The 20,813-nt window shown below is 43.1% G+C and overlaps 1 protein-coding gene and 1 long non-coding RNA gene across 2 annotated transcripts in view; one reads left to right on the top strand and one right to left on the bottom strand.

Moving 5' to 3' along the window:
- Positions 1 to 11,327, bottom strand: part of iglon5 (IgLON family member 5) — a 118,550-nt gene extending 107,223 nt beyond the window's left edge. Inside the window, exon 1 of the mRNA XM_042490323.2 lies at positions 10,708 to 11,327. Within this exon, the coding sequence (XP_042346257.1) occupies positions 10,708 to 10,768 (61 nt within the window). The 5' untranslated portion in view covers positions 10,769 to 11,327. The remainder of the gene's footprint in view (positions 1 to 10,707) is intronic.
- Positions 1 to 20,813, top strand: part of LOC148188249 (uncharacterized) — a 158,244-nt gene that overhangs the window by 110,303 nt on the left and 27,128 nt on the right. The window lies entirely within an intron of this gene.

Below are 20,813 nucleotides of genomic sequence, written 5' to 3'. Positions count from 1 at the left end.
TGCTTAATATTGAACCTTATCGTGTTTTATTTTGTATTGGTGGCCTTTCATCACATCATCACTCAGTCTGTGTCAAGATTTTTTATTTCTTGATGCCGTTTAGAGGCACCTCTGTCACTGACATTTTTTTATCCTGTCGATCGCAGCAGAAATGCATAACAGGTTGTTTTTTTTAAAGAGGTACTGAAACAGGTTCATCACAACATAAATCAGCAACTCCATCCCGATAATGTCAACAATCCCAGTAACTCTTAAAGTCCAGTGCTTGTTGTCAGGTATAGATATTGACTTGTCAGCAAAAACATGTTGTATTAGAGTACTGTTGCCCAACATTAAGCAGCTAATTGCCCTTTTCTGACACCTTCATTATTTCTTAATGGAATTGGAGGTCTGCTGGCCAGATAAAGGTCACATCGATGCAGTCAGTTCCCGCTTGATGGGGAGAGAGAGTGTGGTGTTTTGCTGCTGTGACAAAATGATTTCACAGAGTCATTCTTAAAGAGAGATCTTCATAAATGATTTTGTTTTATATGCGCTAAACGTACTGGGCACTTCCAGCATTATATATATGATCAGTCTATCATAACATTATAACATAGCATCATCATAACATAACATTAACGCAATAATTTGCCAATTTTCCACCAGAATTGTATCAGCACAATGCTGGTAGTATGTGTGAATGAGCTGCGATAACTTGCCTAAATCTTGCACTATAATGTGGTATTGGTGTGCCGGCCCTCAAAGACACAAAGAGCTCCCTCCCTCTTTCTCTTCCTTTCTCTTTCTCTCTCTCTCTCTCTTTTAAACGCAGACAGGACTCCAGTCAAAAGGAAAAACTATGCAGTACTGACAAAATATAAACCAGAATGCTGTTACTGTATTGCCTATGTCTTGCCAAAAATGTTTTCAAAAGCATATTCTAGCACACTGCTTAGCTGTATCACAAGAGTTTGTGAACAGGAAGTGGGTGGCATACTGTTTCCTATCTTTAAAAAAATAGAAGCTACACAAAAAGAGACTACACAATAAAATTGAGCAGTAATGAAAAAATAAAAACCAAAGTTCTGTTTCTGAAACGCCTATTTCTCACCAAAAATGTTTTCAGAAACATATTTTAGCGTGTCTAACACAACATCGTTTGCCATATTGTCTCCTACAGAAAAGGGAAAGGTGTAACCCACCGGTGCGAATATTTATCGGTCCGATGCAGAGCAATGCATTCTGGTAGTTGTAGGTGTTCTACCTCTCAACAAATGACTCTCTGATCAAGACACAAATTTAAAGTATTTGTGTCTTTCTACTGCATTGACAGCCCAGTTTTGTGAAAATACCATTTTTCCAGCAGTGAAATCCTTTTTTAACCCAGAACTGTTTGGGAATATTGAGCTCTGCAGTCATTATTTGTTGATACATTAACATGTTTTCTAGTATTGGAATAAGTGCTGCAATTAGGAGTAGTGGCTCAAGGAGGACGGACTGATAAGGAATTTTAATTGGAAATTTGACTTGAATCTCTGGAATAACATGATGCATTTTTATGAGTCCAATTTAGCCAATTCCATCATATTTTGGTGCAGCTCACAAGAAGAAAGAGAAAAAAGAAATAATTGACATAGCCTATGTTTCTAAAGTGAACCACAGCCTTGAAATTTCTAAAGAAAATGATATGTGAATAGAATTTGGAAATCACACTGGCACCCCAAGAATGATATTACAAAACAAATTAGACTAGCGCTTTTCACCCACATCCCTCATTGAATAAAGGAACACAATGTGATTGAAGCACAATTTAAAAGCATGCCATATCTTTGAAATTTCTTAAATAATGTCACAATATTGCTCTCAAAACCGTCCCCATACAGGTCCAAGCACTAATGGAATTTCACTCACTGCATTACAAAACTTGGAAGAGCAGAACAGGCTTTTAGCGTTATCCAACCCCACATCTAATTACTGAAATATCATAACACAATAACACAGCAGCATCTTCTCCCAAACCCAATTAATGGTCTATTGCTGCACAACCGTTTGATGAAATCTCACCTAACATCCCTATTACCACAATAGGACCACAATATCACAAATTTGATATTTTGTTCAAAAAAATATTCCTGTGATCTTCTGCTTCAAAACGTGTGCGGCAGTTTTTAACGCCTGATACTCCGGAGGACACGGTGAAAGGAATCAAAGACACTGGAACATTTCCTGTAAGTCCATTTATGGGCTGTCACAGCCAAATCCTTGGTGAAATTCTGCTTAACTGAGTCTTACTGTCAGGATGTCGCACTAATGTGGACACTTTATTACAAGAAAATCCCACCGGCACCTTCCCAGCTGGAGCTGGAGTCACGTGCCGGCCTTAAACGACAGGACAATCTTGGCGTATCTCTAAATCGCAGCATAAGCTCCAAGTGGAGGGCAACGACTACGCCAAGCGCTGACTTCCACTGGGCATCAGCATGGCTTGTTTTCCTCATTATGTAGCTTTCTGAATCGCAACCAAAACATCTAATGTTACTATTTGATTGCTGTGTGCACTGGCAATTTTAAAGTGTCTAAATGTAATATTTTATATAACCTGTGGATTCTTGACAAGCTCCAAACCACTCATTATGATGTGGGCACACTGTATGAGCGTCTTATTAGAGGTGTGCTGTCTCGCTGGAATGACTCCCTTACCAGTGGCAGATCACATTAGCACCAGCTCCTTAATGCCGCAATATCACACATCAAGTGACCCTGAAACAATTTAGTACTCCCACTCACAGCAATATCACCCAAACACAGTTTTCATTGGCAGGATAAACCTGCCATGTTTTTTTATTCCACCTAATCATCTGCCTGCAAAATCAATCCATCTCGATCACTGCCTGTTGCGGGTCTTTGAATCCCTCCTCCCCTTCCTCCCTCACACCATCTGTCTCTCTTCCCTTGCTTCCTCCCAGCAGCCCTCCTTCAATCATTTTTTCATAACTCCTCCATCTCTCCAGCCTGTCCACCCTCATAAGCTCTCTGTCTTCTCCCACCCCCTGCTGCTACACACTCCCTGCATTAAACATACATACCACATTATATATACACACCTCATGCAGTGTGTGCCTTTGTGTGCGCAGATTTCACAGCAAAGTAAGAAACCTATTGGCTAATGATTGCGGAGCACGGTGGCATTGACACCGACCACGCCTGCAGAAGCAACACGTTAGCCGTCTCAGCTGCTGACCGGCTCATTATCATTTAGAGCTGCTCGCTGCACAAACTACACACCCACACGGTCTGTCGCTAACTCCTGACAGGAATTAGAATTATGTGAAAGTCAGGAAGAGAGAGATTCTTACAGTCACTATTATGTAGTGCCAAAGTCCAGGGACCCAGCCTCTCATATGCCTTTTTTTGTTCCCATAGGAGACAATGTTGGTATGTGGTGCTCGTTAGCACACCCCGTGTCGCTTCTCCACCCCTCACTCATGCCTTCTCTCTCTGTCTATTAAAGTCTGGGACACAATTATCCCCATTCTCTGTCTCTCTCTTTCACCCTCCATCTCTCTCGCTCACTGTGAATGAGAGTCTGGAACACAATTACCCCTGTTCTCCCTCTCCCTTTCTTGCACTTTATCCATCCCTCCCTCTCTCTATCTCTCTCTCTCCACCTCTTATGGCTTCAGGAGGAGTCTGTGAAGGGAGCAGCTGCTGAAATATTTATTGATCTGTTTTCCACAGTTTTATTTATTTCCCTCTCTTCCTTCGTGCCCTCCCTTCCCCTCCGCCAAGACCCAGAAACACCTCCAGCACCGCGAGATGTCAGAGGCGGCGGAGGGGCTGAAAATCCACAACATGAAACCATTATTTAGCATTTGTTGCGCCCGGTAGTTTTACCTGTGTAAACAAAACAAGAGGATGGGATGAAGGCAAATGTGAGAACAACAACATCAGCGAGAGCGAAAACAGATGCGGCGCAGATTGAGCCGTGAGACAGGTGGATTGTTTGGTATGTTTTAATGCTGGCATCCACTGCAGGGGGTTGTTGACAGGAAACACCAAGGTGCTGCTCTTTTTTCCATGTAAAGGAAGTTGTACACAACTGCAGGCTATTGAAGTAGTAGTAGTCATGGCAACAATGCCCTGAGCAATTATAATTACAATGGAAACAGTGTTAGTACTGGACTAAATGGATTCAGTGATGAATCTGACGTTATCTCCGCGTAATTAAAGGGCTTCCGTGCTATCGTATGTCCCCGTGGTAAATATCAGCGCGGTTAACCGGGAGTTTTGAGGTTACTCCAACGGCGAGCAATTCAGCAGTCATTTGAAACTAATGTTTTTCTCCAGCCTTCTGTTGTAGCACAAATGATTTAACTTACACACACACACGCACACACACACACACAAGGGAAGAGATCACACACATAAACACATGCACACACTGAGACACACACACACACAAAAAAAGCTAAGTCCCATCACCAGGCATGGCCTGCATTAGTGCCTAAGCCTTTTCCATTGATTTGCCGGCGAGCTCCTTGTCTTTTGGTAATGAGGACAGGGAGAGAAGCGGGACCCTCGTCCCTCCCGGCTCCCCTAGGACAAGCCGCCTGCACTAATCTGAATTGTGTTTCCAATGATGCTAACTCCCTGGCACAAAAAAGACTAGAAGGAGGAGGAATAGAGGGGGAAAAAAATCACACAGCGCTCTCTCTCCCCCTCTAACAGTATTCATTCCCCCTTAAATGTGTAACATCTGCACATCACCAAACAAGAAAACATCTTTCTCTCCCTCTCTCTTTCTCCCTGCAGATAGCTCAATCTGCAGCGTGGACTGAAGCATTGAAAACCAGAGGGAAGAAATTTGCACTGCTGAGACTTATTCGATTTTCTCTATATGAACGCTATTGAAAAGAGATCAATGAGAGTTATTAATACCCAAGCTGATGTGTGTGTATATATAAAGATGTCCCCTTGTCTCCTCCGTGGTTTGGCTCCATTGGCTTTCCATTGATTTACCGCTCACACCTTTAGAGGGGGAATTGTTGAAATTCATCTTCCCAGTGGTCCATGTAAAGGTGCTATTCCACAGTGTATGCATGCATACGTTCATTTCTGTGTGTGTGTGTGTGTGTGTGTGTGCGCTTGCGTGGGCGGTGGTTGATGTGAGTACACGAGCCACCACTTATTCCTGCTTCTACAGCCACTCTTCTGCCTCTTGAATGATCCTTCTTTTGCACGAAATAAAACATAGCCTTTTTTCATTTGTTACTACGAGAGCCAGTGTTCATATTCACATCCTAACCGAGCCAGATCTTAAAGCTGGGACTGGGATGTGGGGACGACGAGGGGAGGTTGTAACGAAGCGAATTACCACAGTAATTAAACACAGTAAAACTACCTGTCCCGAGCTGAGAGCTGTCCCAGTTCCTTTCCATTACACTGAACTCCATATATTATAACTGTAATTATAATTGCAAACAAGCCTAGCTGTAATCATTATTTATGACACTGACACTATGTGTAATTGCCAACCCCCGAACCAATATGTGAGGCCCAGTGAAGTGTTTATCAAAACCGACAGGAGAAATCTCGAGGGCAGCGAGGTTGTGCCGGGCCCGCCTATCGTCCGCGGCAACACTGTGGCTAACCATCCTCAAAGGATTTGAACCTGTGACCTCTCAGTCACCGCTTTGGCCAGATAGCTGCTAACACCACGAGAGGCAGAGTTCAGTTTCAGCCTGGCAGGTCGCGGGGTCACCAGCTCAGGGGTTATTCATCTCTGTCTAGTCTTGTAATTGGAAATGCTGCAAAACCCAAGGAGTGAGGGCATGATAATGAAAACCACTCAACATCCCTCACTGTTCTGGTCTTTTTAGTATTGCCACTGATACCTGCCACCCCTTAAATAAAGAGTTTGAGCTGCTTCCTTTTGGACGAAGGAACAGACTCCCCAGAGCCAGGCGCAATAGATTACAACATTTCTTTTTAGAAGCTCGCTTAATTCACAGCCTTTGTAGTTACAAAAAAGACAGGGCCTGTCTTAGTTTCCTATTATCCAATAGCTTCTTTTTTAACTTGTTCTTTTTTATTTATTTTTATAAATGTACTCACTGTTTGTCGTTTTTTATGGTTCCTGTGTTACTCTTTCTAAATCACATTTCTTTTTTTTAATCTGTTTTTTTGATGGATGAGTCTGCTGTGGTGTCTGGCCGTGTTGCAAGCTGAATTTTCCACACAGTTCAATAAAGACTGAACTGAACTGGTTGTATTTAACAAGCCTTGATGTGGATCCTCAACACCTTGGAATCTAATAACAATACTGTTAGTGGTTGTTCATTATTGATTGATTCCATGAGTTGTATTCATAAGGCTTAAGTCATGGTACAATAGCTTTCTTGTTTCTACATGACTATTTTAAGTCAGATCAGTCCGCCATGTTACACTGCCATGTTTCTACAGTAGCCCAGAACAGACAAACCAAACACTGGCTGTATAGAGCCATTCGTGTATCCACATTGGGAACCGTAGTTAGCGGCCCCTTTGCAATGAGCCAAACAGCATCAGAGAAATACTTATTTGTGACGTGAAACTGCTTTATTCAGTGTTATTTTTTAATTTTTTTTAACTGGTTTAAATCAGTGGATCTGTTTGTTTTGAGAGAAAAAAACTTCGACATATAATTCAGCTTCTGGTTAAAACCTGAACGTCTGGATCTTGTGCTGGGATAGACATTTCAGCATCAGGAAAACACTGATTATTAATGCGAAACTGCTTTCTTCTGTGTTTTCATCAGCTTAAATCACCTGCCGTGTTCTCTTTGGAGGGAAAGATACATCTGCCAGTAATTCAGCTGCCGGTTAAAACCTCCGTAACTATGAACACTAAGGGGATTGTAACCTGGAGTTCAGCTGGTTGCAATCTGCAATCCCCACTGCTAGATGCTGCTAAATCCAGCGCCCCGCTCGTTTAAGTCAGATAAATGTAGTGATAATATGACAAATCTTCAGTATTTGACTCCTTTCAAGAACTACATTTTCAAAATTACAAAAAAAACTTTAAATTGTTTGCACCCTCTGATGCCTTTACCCACAGCTCTTTCAAACGTTGCTTCTCCAAGAACACTGGAAGATTCTTAAAATAAATCTAAATTAAAACATGTCTCACGACTCTTCACCAGTATACCATGCCTTATTAGGCCATCCTTTATCAGTGTGGCAACGTGTTTTCATTTTGAGATATTAAATCTCTGTGGTTAATTAAAATGAAGTTTCCATAAAACACCAAACTTACCAATTCCTTTTCCATCACAGCACCTGTCTCTGCCAGTCCAAGGTCAAAACACAGCTAGATTTTCTCCAGGTACTACCTTGTCTCCATTATGTGCGAGGAACAGATTCAGTGGAAGGTGCTGGACGCACAGCTCCACAGGCCACCACAGAGCGGCAAGAGAAATAGAAAAAGTCACACCCAAGGGGAAAAAAATCAGACCACAGACCCACTCCAGGCTGGTTAAACCTCCAACCCTTGTCCCCCGAGGCCCTCGAGACAAAATCCAGGCCCTCTCACTCCAACACTTGCAGATAAATAAAACCTGCCAAAATGGCAGAGCATTTCTAAGCCAAACATGGAGAACAACAGCACACAGAAAACCATGGATTTCAAAGGCAGGGAGAAAAAGCAGAGTCCCCTCCAGAATAGGAGCGCAAGGCATCTGTTGATGCTGGCATCTCCCTTCTCTTCATCTCCAAGCCAAGACTGGTGATCCAGTCGAGTGTGTGTGCCTGTATGCGCGCGCGTGTGTGTGTGTGGTGTGTGTGTGTGTGGTGTGTGTGTCTGTGTTTGTGTGTGTGTGTGTGAGGGGGCGAGACGAAAGAGGGTAGCTACTTGCTAACATGTGCAATGCGCATTGACCCCACTTGGCCCCCATATGTTGCTCAAACAAGAAGGATGGCGAGCTACAATGCGACCCCACCTGTTTTCACCTGTGTTCCTGCCTTGTACACTTCCTCTTACCAGAACCTCCATCACAGCAGTGCATGTTGGTGGGAAGATCCATCTGTTGGACTGTTTGAACATTAGTGACATGCATGTACAGTGTGAAAGCTGGATTTCCTGAAATAAATGCGTTAAGGATATCTGTCGGGCAGAAATCTGATTTTTAAATGTCTACGTGTGGCATTAAAATAAAATCCCTTGATATATAACCTTAAACGTCCTCTGCTGTGATATATGTAGCCCCGTAAGCAGAGGCAATTTCTCTTGTCATCTTCATTTTTCACTGAATCAATGACGGCATTATTCTCATTATCAGATCTTGCAGGTTTCTGTCACAACAGAAATCCTTTGAGCGGAGGGTAAATTGTTTAATTTTGTGGGGATGTGTGTGTGGATACATTCACAGCCTTAATATTCCATAAGCCTCGCAGTGTCTGGTCTCATAGATGAAACAGGTTTCGGTTAATTGCAGACAGCTTGTGTGCCAGAAATACATAGATATTTCACTGTATGTAAGAGCGGGCACCTGGCCATCCACCTTTCTAGCGTAATGGCTCTCAAACATTTCAAGTGAAAGAAAAGGGAGAATAAATGTTGAAGGGAAGAGGCATGACAGCATGCCAGGAGCTGGCCATCGTGCCCATGGAGTGGTTTGTACATTCACACGCCAAGCCAGTAGGAAACCTTTGAATAGCCTAATTGTGTTTTGCAGAAAAGACAAAGCCCTTTTTCAACCTGGCTGGCATTGTACAGGTCTGCAAACACATTTTACTATCTGCTTCTGAGGGGTATGAAAGATAAAATGGTGCTCTCTCTTAATAATTATTTGTTGTGCATAATGTGAAGTGGCTAAATGAGTGATAATCACCGTCAACAGGAAGAAACATCCTCAGGTACTCAAAATCCTGTACAGCCATTCAGGGGAATTTGTCATATTCATCATTAAGCGGGCAACAATAACTCAGACAATCTGCTAAACAATGGTGGTGAAGCATTAAAGCGACCACAGACCACACTGGCCTGACTCTTAGAGACACCGATACAAAGGATTATTTCACTGCTGCATGATTTATCACGCAGCGGACGGTGCCCTTTTAACAGTCATGTACTTCCTTTATAATGCATGCTTTCCATGCTTAAAATACAAACGTGTTGTGGACCCACAGCAACTCTGAGCAGCAGGAGGGATCCCTCTCTGAGATGAATCTCATTCGCATGTGCTGTAATGTGCACAACTCACGTCAATATCCAATCATTCCTCAACTGTAGTGTACGTGATTGGTCACACCTTCACATTGCCAAAAAAACCCCACAGGTTACAAATTCAGAGGGCTGAGGGCTGAAATGAGACTCAGTGGTTGCAGGGTTGGTTTGTGTGGTGCTGAGCCCATTGTGTTTGTGTGCTGTGTGCACGTCCTGCAGGGCTGTCCGTCTGCTCTCTGCCTGGTGTGGAGAAGGGGCTTGCTGTGGCAAGCCAACCATGACCAGCTGGGCTCTCCTGCCCACAAGGAGCTCAGGAGCAGGAGGCTATAGCCCGTCTGCATCTGCACGTTGTTAACCTCACATCTTATTGCACTGACACATCAATTATTGTTATTAAGGGGCCAGAGTAATTTATTTATATACTGATTTCCCACAGGATGAAGGCAGGACTAATTGAGCCAGGTGTGTGTATTTGTGTATGTGTGTTCAGATGGGAAAGGGAAAATTAGAGAGTGAATGCCATGCACAACTAATATACAGTGGGACATCCCATAGCATGGTGAGAGTATTAGGGGGATGACATGATGAAAAATGCAGGAGGATTTTAAATACTCCCTGGTCAGCGTTCCCTGTGGACGACAACAACATAACAACACTGTCTGCTTGTGTTATTCATAATGAAGCAGTTTAGAATCTGAATCTGCTGGTGTCCGTTATCTCGACACTGTAAAAGAGCAGATGAATGAAGTGTGTTTTCCTCCTTTGTTGAGCTTTGGGGAAGATGTTTTACGCCAGTGATGAAAGAGGAAATATAGACTTCACCACCCAGTGCATGTTTGACCCCCTCAGCCCCCCAACTGTCCATCCTTCTGCATTTATCTCCCCGTCTCTCTCTCTCGACCTTGGTTTTGAAGACAGAGAACAAAATACTGTCTTTCCCTCCTGAGTCTCTCTGCATTGCTTCTATCTGTACTTAACCCCCCCCACCAACACCAACGACACCCCCATCCCACCCCCCTCCTCTTCGCACTGGTGGTGCGTCGTGAGCGTGGGATACCAGGCCATTCAAGTCACGTAAAGGAATGTTCACAGAAAACTGGGGATCTATTTTTTTCTCCATAGTAAACATCTTAACATGCATCACTCGTTGCTTACACTGAACCACGAGGTTGGCTTGGAGATGAACCTGGCGCTGCGCTCGCACGCACGCACTCGTGCACGCACAAAGACGCGTGCACACACTCACACGCGCACACACAGCATCTCTCTCTTCATTTATCTCCGTGTGAGCAAATGGGAAGCTGGAGCGCAGTACAGCAGACACGCGTGATTCACAGGCAGGTAGACCCCCCCCCCACACACACACACACACACACACACACACACGCACACCACCACCACCACCCTCCCCCTCATCATTAGTATTCACCTCCACAACCGTTTTCAGGAAAATGAAAGGCGAAGATACATGCGTAGAGGCGCAGCAGCACAAGCACATAGCGAAAGTAGATGGTAAGAACTTACCTTTCGACAGCAGAACCAGCATCAAACCAGCAAACGCGTTCCGCAAGAGTGGGCAGCCCATGATGGAGTTGTGATTGATTTTCTGCTTGTTTTTGCAGCCAAATGCCTTGGTATTCCTCCTGTACGGTACCGTTGCGGGGAATCTGTGTATTTAAAAAAAATAATAAAACGACCCAATGGATGAATGTCAACAGCAATAGTCCAACGCTTCTACATGTGACTGGACGAAAACATCATCCAGTTGACTTTTCCTTTTGATGACCCGCGTCGGACAGAGATGCGAAGAGAGCTGTTCTCCTGTGTAGACTCTGTCAAGCAGAAAAATATCACAGCAAAGAAAAAAAAAAACAAATATCCCAGACACTTAGTTTGTCTCTCAATGCCTTGCAAGAAAATATTTCAGAAGACACATGAGACGAAAAAGGAGGAGTTTAAACTGTCCAATGACTTGACAGTGCTATGGTTGTTTGTTTGGTTTTTTTTGCCAGAGAACAGGATAGAGGTCTGTGCGTCCTGACCAGCCGCCACTTGAGCTTAATTAGCCTGCTCCCGTATGTCTCTGTTGGTATGCAGCGCGTCTCGTCGCTCCGCACTCAGCGCGTCGCAGGGAGCAGCAGTGAATTCGAGGCGCACAAGAAAGAGCATGATTGACAGTTCAAGGAGAGCCCCTTTCTCCCAATCACCGGCCCCAAGGAAGGAGGCGGGATTTACGATTGCACCGATGTCCCGCTCGCAGAGGCCGGCCCGAGGAGCTCCGCCGGCCAATCGGAGGCGCGCGGTGGGCGGGCAGAGCGCGAGGCGAAGCACGGCGCGGTGATAATGCAATGTGATTTATAGCCAGTTCGATGTTGCTGCAGTACTCGGAGAAAACAGTCCACAGGGGGACAGGCGGGCATAATAACTACAGGGACAGAGGTGGGGGGGTGAGTTAGGGGCAGGTGGAGCCATATGGGCTCCGGCGCATGGGTTTTGGAGACGATAAATGAAAACAGAACGAGGTAGAATGACAGGTTGTGCTGCTGATAAGCAGATGTTGCTCAATTGCTGAAAGTGAACACTGTCAGACCAGAGACGGTAAAGCCTGTAAAGAGGAAGTGAGAAAATTGCCCACATGCAAAGAAGTTGTGGTAACACTGGGTGGACTGTTGCAGTGGCATATCCAGACTTTTTTTGGGGGGGGGGGCAAGTGGGGCCCTGACTTATGCAGGGGTGACATGGAGTTTGAGCACTGCTATGGGCACACACATTGGCATAGCTTTAAATTACCATTTTTGTCTGCACTATGCGTACATACTTAAATCACAAAAATTGCAGTGTTTTACCTTCCTGTTTATTGTTTAGTTTAAAAAATAAATAGACCCACCAATTGCAACAGAGTGGCACCACACAAATCCTAAGCAAAGCTTCCATACTTTATTAAAGAATTTGCTCCTCCAAAAGCAAATAGTAAAATAGCAAGTATAAAGTGCCAACAAAATCAGGTACCAAAATTTAAAATGAATATACATTTTAGCAGTTGTATCAATTTATTTGTATGTAAAATTAGTCAAGCTAAACACTACTCTGGCACATTACTGCCTCTCAGATTTAAGACTAAATTGCACCTTCAAAGAACCATTCAGTTTACTGGTCAAACAGTCCAAAACTGACTGGGCAGATTGCAAATCATTATGGGACCCCACCCCAGGCCACCCCAGGCCATTACCTAGACACACCCCTGGTGTTAGAGCAGCCAGTAGCAGCACTGCAGAAAGCACCCCATCTGACTTAATCACATTGTTGACTTAATGGCAGGCGACATAAACCCATGCAGGAAGACACTTTATATTTATACAGAAGTACTAATGAGCCATTTAAAAACATGTTCTCTTCATCTATGTGTTGCATCTGGTACTAAAAGTAAGAAGCCGTTGCTTATAGTGAGGATCTAATTTTCTTTAAAAGGCCTTTCACGTGGTGAGATAATCATCTTGCATGAAAGCAGAGGCAGACGCCGACTACTACACAGGAAGCTTTGAAACTCCTAAAAAAAATTGATTGCTATATTTATGAATACTTCCCTAACATTTGGCCCTTTGTTACATTCATATTGCATCATCAGCGGACCTCCTCGGTCAAAAAACACACAACATGCTGCTCATGCAGCATGCAGCTCATGCAGCGCCCATTGGCTCCATCCCTTGCAATATTTACTTTATGCTTGACATGATTATTTCATTTTCCTTTTAGCTGATGTATTGTTCTATTTGACTAATACACTTGTTTCTCTATTCCCAAATAACCAATTAATGCTTTATTACTGCTGAGTGCATGGGTAACAAAGCACCATTTTATGATTTACAGTTTTTGGACAGAATTAAAATAAATACAGTTGAGGATTTACTGCATATCTGCCTCATGATGAAAGATGGAGAGCGATAAACGAGCAAGAAAACCCTGGACTGATTAATGAGTCGCTAATCAAAGCCCAGCATTAGTTACTAACATTGTGTGATTTGTTTGTAAATACTTAGTATTCACTATTAATTAGATTTGACACACTGGAGGGAACCTGGAGCCAGTCATGTTCATGGTGTTAACCACTGGCTCATTAGGCTGTTATTTCAAACTAATGATCCAATGTTTCTTCTGACTTTTGACTTCTTACTGATGCAACATGTATGATTTATGAATACTGCAGATGATAGATAGATAGATAGATAGTCCCAGTTTTTATGTAAATCAGCTGCAGCAAACAGTATCCCCCTTTACACTGCCTGTTCAAGGCAGTAATATCGTGCAGTTATGTCGCCTCGCCATTCTGTATATAAGTTATAATTGCGGAATGGGAGGACAGTTATCTTTCTATTAAGGGATGTGTGGGCCAAATCTGTGTCTGTATAAACAAGATAGCAAGCAGGATGGGACCAAGGGCAGGACAGATGCGATGTTTCGATGAAATGTTATGTGTTTAGTGTGTGTATCTGTAGGAGATTTAAAAAGCAGCTGGTAGCAGTTAGTAGTTAACTCAAAAAAGAAGAAGAGCAGCCGCAAATGTCAGCAAATTGAGAAAACAATGACAGTAGGTTTTATGTCACATTAGAGGCTGATGCTGTTGTGTTTCATGTCACGCCTGTAACATCACTTTTGATTCCGCAATGCCGACATGCTGTCTAAAATCATGCATTGGAGCAGAATGATGCCGCCGTCATTTGGTGCTGTGTAAAGATGAAAAGGGGGCATAATAAAGGGACTTTTCAGCACAAGCTATGTGTAAAAAGAGCTACTGAGAACATCAATATAAAGATAATACAAGTAATTGAATAAAGAGAATAGGTCTAGTCTTTTGCCTGAGGGAAAACTCAATTCAACATGGCTTATACACCCTTAACTATATACTATTGTTTGTACAAAACAATTAAGCCTCGCACAGTGCGCCACACTGTTTCTCTAATCAGCATGTCCTCCTCCTCTTGGTTTGGACATACAGTATTTGCACTGGAATGCCGCAGGACAGTTATTGTACAGCTTTCACATTAGCATAGAAACATTGCCTCTGCATGACACTAAAAACTGTGATCCAAACAACAGATACTGTATATGCAGTGCGGAGCTTCATTAATGGTATTCATGATTGCAATCAGTAATTCAGCTGGGGTTCTGTCAACTCCCAGATATTATTTATAGACCTGTCACAAGTTGCAGTTTGTTTGTACTCAGTTGTTCCAAGTTATTCAATAAAAAGTAGAAGCACATGCGAAAATGTTGACATAAATTTGCATTTTGACTCAGATTTTACAAAGCCAATTACCCTCAGACCTCAGCTGCCCCCATCTTTCTGTATGACATTCTGAGTAGTGTGGGAGCGGACTGAGAAGAAGACACAGGAATGTTTCTTAATTTTGGGAAGACTGACATGCATCAGCATAAGGAAAAGGTGCTGCATTTTGCATTTGCAATTAAAGGCAAAAAACTAATTTACACATGCAGCACTTTCTGTAGACGACAGGCTCCCGTGTAGGCGCATATTTCGAGTGTCTGTTGTATTAATTACGGTGGTTCTCAACAGTATATAGTTTATTTTCTGTGCCAAAACAATGCTGATGGTGAAGCCAAAATATACTTAGGCTCTAGACCTTCTGAGGGGAAAGTGAGTGACTTTGTTTAAACAGAGACAAAAAAAAGATGCGATTCTTTTTCTTAAGATGTGATGTTAACGTTACTATGATGTTGGTATAAAAAATAGGCCGTAGGTAAAACCTGTCTGTTTGAAAGCCACACAAATGCTGGAGCATCAAGTGCCACAGACTAAGCTTTATCTTCAAGCTTTCATAAAGATTTCGGTAGGCTGTAGTTTCGCACTAAAACAGCACAGTGTAACAAAAAGTTGCTGGAGGTCAAGATGGTGGAGCTCATGTATATTAACTTCAACTAAAACGAACCAGGCTAAATTCACAGTAAAGATTTTTACTATGAATAAACTGCAACCTCCAAGGCTAAACATTAAACCAATGTGGAAGTGCCAAAAACTGCAGCTCACTGAATGACCAATTGAGGCTAGCTCTAGTCGATCCTCATAGACCCACAAGTTAAAATGCCGAACTTTACAGTAGAAATAGACATGTTTATAGCCTGGTACAGTACAGCAAACTTCCCTGTTCATTAAAACTGTAAAGGGGTCATTTTTAGGCCCAAGTTACGAATTTTTAACAGGGGGGCCTGCTTGAGTGACATGCGTCACTACACACTGTGAGTCAGATCCACCCCTTGCTCCTCCACAGCCTCAACCTCTATCCTAATTTGTTCACTTCTGACTCAATATTAAAAAAACAGCAATGGTGTAAATGCCGAACTCAAGGCTTCAAAACGGCAGGTTGCACAAAAATTAATGAATTTGTTTGTTTTTGGCTTAAACATGACAAGCTGTCACAAGGATTATCAGCATTTGTCTGAAAGGTTTAAGGGCCCTGACACACCAAGCAGGAGGTCAGCCGTTGGTCAATGTTGGGCCGTCAGTGAGCATCTGTCGGCTCAGTTTTTGTGGTGTGTCCTGCATTGTTGGCACTTGTTGACCCATGCCGGCCCTTGTTTGCTTTATTTCAGCCAATTCACCATATTGAATTGGCGTCCAACCCAGAGAAGTGAAATCATTCTGATTGGCAGTTCAGCTCAGTGCATGTGAAGAGAAACAGAAGTGAGGAGAGCAAACAAACAACTGAAGTCAAGGGGCGGGTGAGATCGAAACAAACATTTCAACATCAGGCTGTGTTGTCAGATGTCTTCCAGTTTGCATGACAAATAGTGACTAGACCTGCCCGCTGGCATGGAGAGTTATTCCCTGTCACGCTGGCGCGGAACATACGTGTTAGTTGGCCGTTGGCTGTAGTCTTTGCCGTGTGTTCAGGTGCAACTTTTTGGCTTCGACACAGGTTCCGTTAGGTAACGCAACTGTCGACTTTAGCCGCTAGTTTAATGTTTGTTTGGTGTGTGTCCTTAAGGTGAAGCAGTGTGATTAGAAATAGTAAACAGGAGACAAGCGACACGGCCAAATAGTGTTAATGGCATGTCTTTAAAAACATGTCATATTGTCATCTTCTCTCCCCCACAAATTCCACCATGCCTGGCCCCAATTTTGTGCCACAGATTCTCTTTTTAGAGTGTGTGGCCTTTTTTTTCAAAATGGTTGCTATCTCATGTTGGAGTGACAAAAATAAATTATTATGTATTGAATAGATTTATATTATCAGCTAAGGGCTGGAATAAACAGGAATGGACTGGAGCAAGTTATTATCTCTTTATATCTTCTGGCTGCTTAGTTTAAAATCATCTTGGCTGTTAAGTCTGCTGCAATGTTTTCAAATTTCCATCGATTTATTTTGTTCAATTACTTTTTTGATCTAAAAGCATTATTGTCTCGGTGTCTGATTTTGTCCCTGAAGGCAACACTGCAGAGAAAAAACATGGAGATATGGAAGGCCTGCAGAGACTCACTAAGTCGACTTACAGAGATGGATAGTGGACACACATTTCAGACTACATGTGGGAGGAAAACATATATTGGTAGAATAAGCAAATAGAGAAGAAAAGGGGGGAAAAAAAGTAAAGATAGCAAGTGAAGGCATGTAGACAGAAGGAGGAAGGTACGTGTTTAAGGCTTGAAATGAATGTGTGTTCTTGTTAAGTCATTTAAAATGTTGACTGAAAGCAAAGCAATGCAAAAGACAGTTGGCTCTGTAAAACAGGAAATTATGTTATGCAATGGACAGGGCAGCTTCTTAGGTCTGGAAAAAGAAAATGGTCCCGAATTACTTTTGGCTGAGCTTTTTCAGGCCCTTTTGCTCACACAAGAGCACAAGACTGGTTTCTGGAGAGGAAGACCTCATCTTCTTCGGCAGTAACACTAATTAGAGTAGTCATCTCAAAGCTCTGACCTTTTGTAGACCTTTTTTGAATTTACCTTCAGTCTTTAATTTCCTTCTACGTGAATGTTTTTACAGATGCCGCAACCCGTTATTGTAACTAATTTCTGACTTAATAAATCCAATCGTTTTTGCAAAAATGTCTTATCATCATCTCCATTTTTTATGACTTTGGTGAGTGACCACTTTCTTGTAGTCGGCCTTGTACAGAGATAACAAGCTCTTGCTCATTGTGCAGTCATAGCAAAGACAGAGTCATTATTAAATACCTTTTGCTGCCTTGTGTAAGAGATGAAATCTTAGAGTCACAGTTATCAGGGTTGTTTGAAGCCTGATGGGGTCAGGATGCATTCTGGGGTGTGATTGACTGGCCACATTGCCAATGAGTGCCTCATTTTTCATCAGGAGGAGGAGCGCATAGGTTAGTTTGATGGATCGTAGCTTAGCCACGCTTTTGCACCAAGCTTTTTAAAATTCTGTGAGATGCACCGTAGCATATGTGTGCATATGTTTGTATCAGCTTCTACTCAGTAAGGGTATACGCCTGAGCCTATCACCTGCAGTCAGAGTCACCGAGACACCTTGAGAGCATGGGCTGAAATGACAGTAATTTCACACCCAATTAATAGAGTATAAAGCAGACCCTGTACTATAATGTCAGATGTTGGCACCTTGACGGTAAGGACAAACACGGAAGGACACCTTGCCGAGCTTGTTTGAAGAGCGGGGCAGTTTATGCAAACATGTCTGACTTGGAGTGCGTCTGGCTGGGGGAACCTGTCCCTGAAGTGTCTGCTGTAGAGCTACCAGTCGCGCTGAGACGCCCCACCAGACTGTTTAGTATGGTAATGTATGGAGATGCGGGCATGGGCACTTTTTCCCTCTCTCCCCTTGCTCCATCTTTAAGCCCCACACATTAATTGGCATGGCAGAAGCGGCAGTGACTTGGTTGTAATCATTGTCCCTCAGAGAACCCCACTGAGAAGGATTGAAGGAGAGAGGGACGGAGGGAGAGTCTCGAAAAGCCTGCCCTCTGAGTTATGTTATCCCAAGAGGTGCAAGGAAGCAGAGAGATTGGGAGGAGGGCGAGGAATATAAGGAACAAGGAAGGGGAAGACGGGGAGAAGCTGGAGAGGAAATTGTCGTGTGAGCTCCCCCTGCTCCCGGAGAAATGGAGGACTGCAGATGGAAGGCGAGGAGAATTGGATAGGAGATTCATGTAGGGGATTATGGATGGAGATTGATAGTTGGATCAGTGGTGAAAAGGGTATAGGGGGATGGTGGTGAGGATGTTTGATCGACATGGAGAAGATGAGAAGGGAGTGGTGAGTCAGAGGAAGATGACAGAGGTCGATCGACACTAAAGCTCCACCTGTTGCACCTAAATTGCTTTTCATGCTCCGCAAACTTTCCAAACTGAGAGAAAAAGGAACAGGAGTCACATTTCTAATTGATTTATTAACCATGAGCTATTAATCTGGCTCATTTCCACCGCTGATACAACACTTGCTGTTAGCGCCTCACAAGTTGATGTTGTTACATCCACTTTAAGCACACAATTGTTTTCACTGATGATTGCTGCCGCCGCAACACGCCACGCTTGTAAAGTACCTTGAAATTGAGGAACTGCATCTGAATCTGAAGAGGAGACGAAAAAGAGAGCCTGCCAAGAGATGGAGGAAATGGAGAAGAAGAAGAAAAACAAAAAGAAAAACTGAAGGCTTCTCCCTTTGAGGGTCAAAATGTAAATGCTGTACTCCATCGTGGCCAACGCTGCTAATTACTTTAACCAAAGGATGAGTGTGTGGATAAGTGTACGCAGGCATATATATACATGGATGTGTTTCCCCGAAGGCGGAGAATGATGGATAGTAAATGAGTGATGAAACACAGTGCGGGGAGAGTCACCTTTTAAGAAGCGAATAGAGCCTGAGCGCGTCAGGGAGTGCGGCCTTGAAGCCAGATCAAAGCCACGAGCCGAGCTGTAATAGATGATAGAATTTAATCATGTCTGCTGCCTAACGTACTCTGTCTCTCTCTCTCTGTCTCTCTCTCTCTCTCTCTCTCTGTCTCTCTCTCTCTCTCCCTCTCTCTGTTTTATGGCTTTCGAAATGCAACTGCCATTTTCCATTCATTTTAATTCGCCACTCCATCAAATTTTTCCATCACTGCACTGCAACACTGACTTTCTAGATGCGAGTCACTGACATGGGCTATTGAAGTACAATCATACAAAAAAAAAACATCAGTGTAATTACTTTATTCGTGATGTCGGATCGGCCGGTCGTGTTTCATGTCACATCAGTGCCTTAGTTAGCGTCCGCTGGTTGCCTTCTGGCACTGAGGAGGCCTTTGCTGCTGAGCTCTGTCGTTTTCCCTCAGTCCGAGAATAAGTGCTGCGTCTCACTCCGCGAACCATCCCCTACTAATTAAAAACTTCTTAATGATAGTACTTCAAGAGCATTCCTCGTGCCATTAATCATCCAGATATCTCATAGATCTTGAAACAAATGGGCAGCAAAAAAACTTTTCACTGGTTGGAAGAAAAAATAGCATGCTTCATTATCATCAAGACTACTTTTGCATCCATTTGTATCCATAAATGTTGCACTTTAAGTAGCAACTCATTAATCAATGATACATTTGTGGGAATTATTGAACTCTGACTCAGCCATAAGGCAGCAGCAGCAGCAGGGTTTGGTTTGGATTAGTCCAGTTAAAATCCTTACAGGAGAGGCCGTGAAACACTTTGCTCTGAGCCTGAATTTGTAGTCTTGCAGCCAACAGAAATGTGGCATTGATGAATAACTGGTATCAAAGGTAGATATCTATCATGGATAACCATGCCAAGTGCCATAGTTTTAAGCTTTGAGCATGTCTGCTTATGACTGGCTCACACATCATCTCAGCCACTCCCGAGCGCCCTAATGGATTCTCTGCCCCCGTCGTCCGTCTCTCTCTGTCTCTTTTGTCCTTTTTTCATTTAACCGCACTAAAAGCAAATCATTCCTTATCTCTGCCTTTCTTTGATTTTATTTTTTGTTTCCAGTTGTTGTCTCGCTGCCCTTTTTATTTCCATCGCTGTCACCCATTATGACAGTCTTCCCTCTCCAGCCGAGTATTTCTCTGTCCCCCGTCTTACTTTCCCTGCTTCCACAGCTTCGCTCTCCGTCTCCACAGCTTGATTCAGCAGTAATGAGTGCAGCTTAAGGTGGGGCTGGCCTGAGGTGAGCTAGAGAGAGGCAGGGAGGTTAATGAGGATAGCAACCTCGCTTTTTGCCTGAGGTGTAAAAAGAGAGGAAATGGATAAGGGAGGGAGAGAGAGCAAGGGCCAGGGAGACAGACAGACAAACTGACAAGACAGTACTAACGTTTGCAATAATGAATTTAGCTGATGCACAAAAGCACACAAATCCAACAGTGTGACCTTCAGCTGAGGTCAAAAAGTATATTTGTGGGTTTGTGTGAGTAGACCATAAATCATTCATTTTATTGAAAAAAAGGTATGTACAACTTTTGAGGATTCATAATGATAAATAAATCAACAGTTATTATAATCAAACATGATGCATTATTGAAAAAATGTATTAATTTCAGTATGATAAACTATTTAGCCGTCTGGGTATTTTCAGAATGATTTCATTAATTGCCTCGCCAAGATTCCTACCGTTAAGAAAATTAAAAATCAAACAAGGACACACTGTGTCA

Source organism: Plectropomus leopardus, chromosome 11 (assembly GCF_026936395.1).
Source record: "Plectropomus leopardus strain MGB_pleo_1.0 chromosome 11, ASM2693639v1, whole genome shotgun sequence".
In the NCBI taxonomy this organism is placed as follows: Eukaryota; Metazoa; Chordata; class Actinopteri; order Perciformes; family Serranidae; genus Plectropomus; species Plectropomus leopardus.
Note: the sequence above shows the minus strand (reverse complement) of the source record. Positions and strands in the feature narration are given on the sequence as shown.